The sequence below is a fragment of the Pseudomyrmex gracilis genome, unplaced genomic scaffold (assembly GCF_002006095.1).
Source record: "Pseudomyrmex gracilis isolate BER0280 unplaced genomic scaffold, ASM200609v1 scaffold_18, whole genome shotgun sequence".
Taxonomy (NCBI): Eukaryota; Metazoa; Arthropoda; class Insecta; order Hymenoptera; family Formicidae; genus Pseudomyrmex; species Pseudomyrmex gracilis.
The window spans coordinates 224,101-231,885 of record NW_018020602.1 but is presented as its reverse complement, the minus strand read 5'-3'; the positions used below and the strand labels follow the sequence as shown (position 1 = coordinate 231,885).

The window sequence follows — 7,785 nt, the reverse complement described above, 5'->3', positions numbered from 1 at the left end:
TAATCGCAACACACATTTCATTGCAGTGAAATGAAAAACAAAAAAAGATAAAAAAAAAAATAGTATATGTGAAATTGCAGAATCGTCGACGTAAAACAAAAAGAGAAATAATAATAATAATAATAATAAAAAAAAAAAAGAAATACGATTTCTTATTGTAATAATGTAATCAGAAAAAGAGAGCACACGTTAATTTAAAGTGACAACTCTGTACGATTTATATATATATGTGGCTTATACAGAAATTTGTAATTTGCTCCTTTCAACTACAGCACACACACACACACACACACGCATTCATACACACATACATGTACACATACACACAATTGTTCTCTTCTCTCGCCATACCGTTCGTGTAACCATCCGATGCAAAAGAAAAAAAAAACAAGGAAGAAAAAACAAACCACTATCGAAATACTCGAGAATCCCGATCTTGATATATATTACCTTACGCGAGTGATAATTAAGTTATATTTGAGATGAGTGAGAACTGTGATTTTTTATAGTCTTGACTTGTAGACATACTTTCAAGCAAATTTTCAAGACGAGTTTTACAAGGTTGCGGCGCCGTATACAAAAAAAACCAAAACAAAAAAAACAAAAAAAAAACCAAAAAAAAACAAAAAAACAAAAGTATGAAATGAAGAGAAATGTGTACCTATTCTTCAAGACTGGTAATCGTTGTGTTTTAATAAAGAAGTCACAAAAATTACGCTGTAATTTTTTTGCGCTCGAAAACGAAGCGAGTAAATCCCCGTGTCGACTCAAGTGACGAGGTAAAAGGAATAAGTGCACGTGCGTGTGTGACATTTTTCAGTGTGTTTGTGTATTATTGTTATATTGATTCATGTTGCACACACAAGTAACATCCCTCTTCTACGCCACTGCGTGTGTGCGCGGTTGATTTTTTTTTTTTTCTAATGTAAAAAAATATATCAAGTCTCTTCGAAATGTAATAAAAATCCTACAAAAAGGTCAACCTGCAACCCATTTTCGACGCGTTCGAGAACACGCACGACTTCGCCTGTTGTATCCTCCTGAGAAGCAGCTGGAAAGAAATTTTTACAAGTTTTGCCACTTCTCATGTAATTAAAAGAAAAGAAAAAAAAAAAAAAAACTGCTAGAAAGGACAGTCGCACAAACGCGTGTCAAAAGTTCGACATCCTCTTTACCTGAAATCGAGAAGGAACTTACGTACCATATTGTCACTTTCAATCTTCTTCTGCAATTTCTTTCTGTTTATCGCGGAACTGCTGGTTCTGGGTTGCGCCGTGTGCTCGTCGACGATTCTGTGCCGGGGTTTCTGCTGCGCCATGATCTTCCTCAGCAGCAGCTCGTTTTCTCTCTCGATCTTGCGCATCTCGTCGTCGGTGAAGCTCATGTTCCACCGTCTGCACTTTCTCGATCTGTTGACGAGTCTGCTCGCCGTGGCCGCGCGAACATGTTGATGATCGCCCAGCGAATAGGACCCGTCGTCCTGCCACTTGGACTCGTCGATCTCCCGCTCGTTCGAGCTCCGACTACGCTGAACGTCAGCGACGCAGGGCAACGATGAAGTCAGCGACCTCGACGTAACGTCGGTGTCTTCGTCCTCGCACGATTCGTCGGAACAGAATGAGTCTTCGGTGTACACTTCGTTATTCAACGCGGTTTGCGTCTCCGCTGCTGCGTTCTCTTCGTCTTTCTTAACGGGAGGAGAGCAATTGGTCTGCTCCGTCGTTTCGGTTTCCTCGGTCTCGCTGTCCTCCTCGTCGATCTCGTGTATGTTGGGGATGCTGAAGCATTCCCTCACCCGCGCGTCCCCTCCGGCGGTGTAGAGACACTCGCAGGTCACCGTTTCGTCAGGGTTCACCATAATGAGACAAAAAGGATCATCGAGAAGAGCGAAACAAGGCGCAGCAAGGAACTCGAAGTTCCTGCCGACGATCTTCATATGAGCGTCACATGAGACGTGTGACGTGTCTCACGTGGCTCGGGAAAATTCGAGCCGATTGCGGTAACCATGCCGACCGCGCTGTCAACACAAATTTTTTACACACGTTTATTATAACTAGAACTCCTCCGAGAGTCTAGTTTTGATCAATAAATCGCACATATGCAATCAACTCAATCAAATATACATATAGCGGCCTAACAAGAACATACAGTCATCGGGCATTCAAACCGCATTTCGTTTTTTTTCATTCTCACATGTTGTTTTATTGTCTCAATACAAAATACGTATATTTACAAACTTTTCCTATTACGATTATAAAAAAAAAAGTCATTTTTCTCGTCGTTCCATATATATTTTAGATACACATTATTCGCATAAATGTCGTGAGATTATTTACAAAAATGACTTTTGCACGTGACCGATTGCCATTGCTTGGTCTTAATAATATTTCAAATTATAAATTTGCAGAAATAAGCAAAGAAAAGAAATTTAATAAAATATCCCTTACAAAAATTCTGTTATTCCGCATATTCCAGATGGAAATGATCCATTCATTTTGTTAAACACCCAAGTTTAGTTTATATAAAAAAATATATAAAAATATCTTACATATTCTATTGTATGTTTTCAGCTTGTTGAATATTTTGATAAAAACAAATAAGAAAATGGCAATTGATAAAAAAATTGTACCCCGAACTCTTATGTGTTAGCTTGTTATTGCCATTTTCTTATTTCTTTTTATATATTCTAGATTTCAAAACATAAAACAAAGGTTCAGTCGTTCGCAAAACCGAACACCTTTAGACTACCCGCATCTCGTTTTCGATCGTAAGTATCTTTGTCGTCGCACGCGTAGGCAAGAAGATATTGTTTCGGATGCCAGGCAACAGTGAACGTTGCCGCTTCCACGGAAATATCGGTGATTTTTTCACCAGTCTGCACCTCACCGATATCAATGACCAAGTCCTCGGAGGCGGCCGCCAACAACTGACCGTCAAACGAGAAGGAAATGGTCCTCACTGGCCATTCGAGTCGCGAGAACGTCCTCAGACAACACAACTCGTCCGCGTCCCACAAAGAGACTAACGCGTCCGCTGATCCGGTTGCGAAATATTTCCCAGTTGGATCGAATTCTATGCATATACACGTTCCCGGATGCGCTTTGATCACATGCAGCAAGTCCAGCTCCGGGTAACTGAGTATGTGCACACAACCCTGACCGTTTGTCAGATAGAACGTGTCGGAATCCTTGTTCCACGCTATCTCATTCACCTCAAAGTTGAACTGCTCTTCCGCGCGTATCTTCATCACACGAGCGTCAATAAAGGTAACAAGATCCTCTTTGTTCCCAACTGCGATTGTGTTACCATCCGGAGACCACGATATATTGATATTCTCGCCTTTGGTGCTGATGTTCGCCGTGCACTTCTGCACCCTCGTGTCCCAGATCCTGACTGTCTTGTCGCCGCTTGCTGTGGACAGCAACTCCGGAGAGAAAGCGTGCCAGCACAGTTGATCCACACTACCTCCGTGACCTCTGAATGTTGTTTCTTGTTTCTGTCAAGAAAAATTTAATCGCATTTACGTGAGAAAATTCTCATCGTTCAAACGTGACGCAACACTGTCGCAGAATGTTTACTAACCAAGCGATCGGGACATAGAGAGAATATGCAAACGGACTTGTCGAATGATCCGGAAGCCAGGTATTTGCCGTCGCAGCTCCATCCCACACTGTGCACCTTCGCCGAGTGACTCTGTTGTTCGCGGATCTTGTTGTGCGACTTGAAATAATTTATCAACTCGTCTACCCGCGAAGCGGCAACCGCCATTGTTATTGAGACGCAATTCGAACCGGCGAGGTCAAAATACCGAAGGCAATCGGCATGTCGATGTACGTACCGTATTCGTTACCGAAAACGTGTGTTTGCGAATTTTTGTACGGACAAAACGGCAACAAACGATAACAAAAAATTTTTGTTAACAGTTGATTACTATTGGTTATCAGCTACAGTTCTCTCCGGAGATGAACCTGTTCCGGATACATTGTGCACACGAGCTACTTAGGTTAGATTAAGGTTAGGTTCGCGCAATCAAATGCTCGAGCGCGACTCATCGACTCTCTCTCCGTTCGAGATTTCTCGATTTTATTCCGAGTTTCGAACCTAACCTCACTACTGCCAACCTGTAGCTAGAAAGTTTTTTTTTATGTAAAAAGACAAGGTGTATTATTGCTCATAATGGCGGTCTAATTACGGCGCAACCAATCAAGTTGTTGTCTCGAATAGAGCGCGAAATTCACTGTCTTCTTACATCATGGTTTTGAAAAATCTAGATGTTATTATTAAAAGTTTTGCGAAAGAAATCATTTTGTCCAGAATTAAACGAAAATGTTCGTTCACATCTTTTGTGTTTTCTCAATACTCGAGGCAACTCTTTGATTGGTCAAACACCGCGCGTCTCTTCTCACATCGTGGTTTTTGTTTTCAGTACCTACCCGCAATTTCGGAACGCACGCTGCGCACCAATGAACGAGAACGGCCCTAACCTCCACTGAACGTTGCGTGACTAGGCACACATGAAGTTGGGAAATCAGATTGTGAGACGATACTCCGTTCTGTTAACAAAGCGCGTTGGTTAGGAAGTCGTTGTTGAGAACCGGGCAGCTCGAGAGAGAGAGAGGATTAGGATGGGTGTGCCGAGCGGGAGAAACGTCGAGGCGATGGAAGTTGATCCGGTGAATCCGTCGGACCCGCAAACCGGCGACGGAGACGGCGCGGGCGAGCGCAAGGACACCGACATGCAGACTTTGCACGACATCCGCGAGCACACGCGACAGATCGAGAAGGCGGTGCAGAACAAGGAACCGCGCTTCGTGCTGCGCGCCCTGCGCGCTCTGCCCAACACCCGTCGTCGTCTGAATCCCGTCGTGCTGCGCGGTCTCATCACGGCCTTTTACACGAAATCCGCGGCTGAGCGCGACGCCCTGCTTGCCTGGGTGGAGGAGCCGATGGACATCGACGACAACCAGGCCATCATTCAGAAGTTTCGCAGCTCCTCGTCGTCGCTGTTGCCGGAGATCGACGGTTACATCCATCTGCTGGTACTGATCAGGCTCATCGACACCAGGAAGTACAACGAGGCGGTGCAGTGCTCCGAAACGCTTGTCCAGAAGCTCGCCGCGCAGAATCGCCGCACCATAGACCTCGTCGCCGCCAAGTGTTACTTCTATCACTCACGTGCGTACGAACTGACGAATCAGCTGGACAAGATCCGAGGCTTTCTTCATCTCCGTTTGCGCACCGCGACGTTGCGAAACGACTTCGAGGGCCAGGCGGTGCTGATCAATTGTCTGCTGCGTAATTATTTAAATTACAATCTGTACGATCAAGCGGACAAGCTGGTGCTCAAGTCCACCTTTCCGGAATCGGCCAGCAACAACGAGTGGGCACGATTTCTCTATTACTACGGCAGAATAAAAGCAGCCAGACTTGAGTACTCGGCCGCTCACAAGTTTCTGGTGCAGGCGATGCGCAAAGCGCCGCAGACAACGGCGGTGGGATTTCGACAGACCGTTCAGAAACTCGCGGTCACGGTTGAGCTGCTCCTGGGCGACATTCCGGAGCGTCAGATATTCCGACAAGCGGCTCTACGCCGCGCGCTGGCGCCGTACTTCCAGTTGACGCAGGCGGTGCGTCTCGGCAATCTGCAGCGTTTCGGCGAGGTCCTGGAGAACTTCGGACCGCAGTTCCGGGCGGATCACACGTTCACGTTGATTCTGCGGCTACGTCACAACGTCATCAAGACCGCGATACGCTCGATCGGGCTCTCGTATTCGCGCATCTCGCCGGCGGACATCGCGCGCAAACTGGGCCTGGACTCGAGCGTGGACGCGGAGTTCATCGTCGCGAAGGCGATTCGCGACGGCGTGATCGAGGCGATTCTGGACCCGGAGAGCGGTTTCATGCGCAGCAAAGAGACCACGGACATCTACTGCACCAAAGAGCCGTTGCTGGCCTTCCATCAGAGAATCACCTTCTGTCTCGACCTTCACAATCAGAGTGTGAAGGCGATGCGTTATCCGCCCAAGTCATACGGGAAGGACCTCGAGTCCGCGGAGGAACGACGCGAGCGTGAGCAACAGGATCTGGAACTGGCCAAAGAGATGGCCGAGGAGGACGACGACGGTTTTCCTTGAATCTGAGACGATTACGTCCGCAGACTTTAGAAGAAAATTCGAGGAAATGATTGATTCAGCAATGTTTTCGAGAGACGTTTGCGATGCAAGAATACGATTACTTACGTGTGCTTTTTTTTTTTAATGTCAAATGGATTTGTAGATACACCTGCAAAACGATAAGGATTAATAAAGTTGTTGTAATGTTTTCTAAATAACTTTATATATACATATGTATAGTTGATAAGAATAGTGTAGTGTAATAAAATGTAAGAATATATATTTAAATTGAATCTTAAAGTTGCGATCCACTGGCGATAGTGGATAATAATAATAATAATAATAATAAAATCGTAATTCTCATAACGTTGTTTCATTTTCTACATTTGTTGTCCGTGCGGAATTGAGCAAGAAAATTACTTCTAGATTGAATAATTTTGTCTCAAGTTTGTTCAAATATTTTTATTTTGTTTCTCTCTTTATAAATTATTATTTGCTCTGTACAAGAAAACAATTTATTTACATCTATATATGTATATAATGTTTTTAGTATAAACAGCACCGTTTATAATTTGTATCACATTTAAATCGCATCTCGGTAACGTCTGTGAGAAAACATAAAAAATTAAAGTAAACATATTTCCACATGAAACATAGTGCAATAATTCGCGTGATAGATTCACGTAATAAATAATTACATAGCACAATTAATAACACATATGTATCAGCATTGTGTCGTAGTACATATAAAAGTATCTTTTTTTTTTTGCACGCATATACACACATTATTAATAAATAAGTGAAACATTAAAATACATCTTTAAAACATATCAACACAGATTTCTCTCAACGATATGCAACGTGCAGCGTAGATAAATTGGCAGTGCACAATCCAATTGATCATAATCTCTCTCTTTTTTACAATATCTACTGTTTAAAAACGAACTATATCTATCTTACAGTAGAGTGCAACAACATTGCTTATAGAACATCACAGTTTTTTTTCATTTTGATTTTTCGAGTGTTCGCGAGATAAAGTGGAAATTTAACACGTCCACGAAGTAGATTTATAAAATCGATCTTTGTTGTTTTTCTTTTTATTATATATATATGTGTATACATATATATATATATATATATATATATATATGTGTGTGTGTGTATATTATTATATATATAATAATATATACTCAAGAAAAAATAAAAACATGAGATCATATAAGATTATATATAAGTGATCAGATCGCGTTAAATTTCGGATCTAATTTTATATAATCATACACGATTTTCTATATTTATACACAATCATTTATATATGATTTTATATTTCTAAAATCAAATCGCGCCAAATTTCGGATTTAATTTTACACAATCACATGAAATCACATCTGACTTGTATAAAATCTTATATGATCATATAAAACTATACCCGAGACTCATATATAATCCGACACGTTATATGATCACACGTTTTCAATTTTTTCTTGGATATATATTATATACTATTATTATATACAGGGTGTTCGAATTAGTGTAAAATCTCTCGTAGACAGAAGGAGTAAAACTGATTGTGAGTCAAAAAAAGTTCTGAAGCATTTTTTTCTATTATATACATATAATAAAGGAGTAATTATTGAATAAATCAAGCCAAAATATATCAGCGTCGATTTTT

At 42.0% G+C, this 7,785-nt stretch overlaps 3 protein-coding genes across 3 annotated transcripts; 1 reads left to right on the top strand and 2 right to left on the bottom strand.

Moving 5' to 3' along the window:
• Positions 1–807: 807 nt before the first annotated feature.
• On the bottom strand, positions 808–1,961 carry LOC109864253 (cilia- and flagella-associated protein 97-like). The gene is made up of 2 exons (XM_020445294.1): positions 1,202–1,961; positions 808–1,051 (listed from the first exon to the last, which is right to left on the bottom strand). Exons 1-2 carry the CDS (start codon positions 1,934–1,936, stop codon positions 968–970), a joined length of 819 nt encoding a protein of 272 aa, XP_020300883.1. The 5' UTR covers positions 1,937–1,961; the 3' UTR covers positions 808–967.
• Positions 1,962–2,167: 206 nt separating this feature from the next.
• Positions 2,168–4,071, bottom strand: LOC109851624 (THO complex subunit 3). Its single transcript, XM_020421874.1, has 2 exons — positions 3,583–4,071; positions 2,168–3,496 (listed from the first exon to the last, which is right to left on the bottom strand). Exons 1-2 carry the CDS (start codon positions 3,766–3,768, stop codon positions 2,714–2,716), a joined length of 969 nt encoding a protein of 322 aa, XP_020277463.1. The 5' UTR covers positions 3,769–4,071; the 3' UTR covers positions 2,168–2,713.
• Positions 4,072–4,445: 374 nt separating this feature from the next.
• Positions 4,446–6,509, top strand: LOC109851623 (probable 26S proteasome non-ATPase regulatory subunit 3). The gene has a single exon (XM_020421873.1). It carries the CDS (start codon positions 4,626–4,628, stop codon positions 6,132–6,134), a length of 1,509 nt encoding a protein of 502 aa, XP_020277462.1. The 5' UTR covers positions 4,446–4,625; the 3' UTR covers positions 6,135–6,509.
• The last annotated feature ends 1,276 nt before the right edge of the window (positions 6,510–7,785 follow it).

Bases quoted from the DNA above. Each gene is read 5' to 3' on its own strand.
- LOC109864253 (XM_020445294.1), bottom strand. From the start codon at position 1,936: ATGAAGATCGTCGGCAGGAACTTCGAGTTCCTTGCTGCGCCTTGTTTC. The intron at 1,052-1,201 runs GTACGTAAGTTC...ATTTCTTTCCAG, and splicing joins AGATTGAAAGTGACAATATG to CTGCTTCTCAGGAGGATACA.
- LOC109851624 (XM_020421874.1), bottom strand. From the start codon at position 3,768: ATGGCGGTTGCCGCTTCGCGGGTAGACGAGTTGATAAATTATTTCAAG. The intron at 3,497-3,582 runs GTTAGTAAACAT...TTTTCTTGACAG, and splicing joins CTCTATGTCCCGATCGCTTG to AAACAAGAAACAACATTCAG.
- LOC109851623 (XM_020421873.1), top strand. From the start codon at position 4,626: ATGGGTGTGCCGAGCGGGAGAAACGTCGAGGCGATGGAAGTTGATCCG.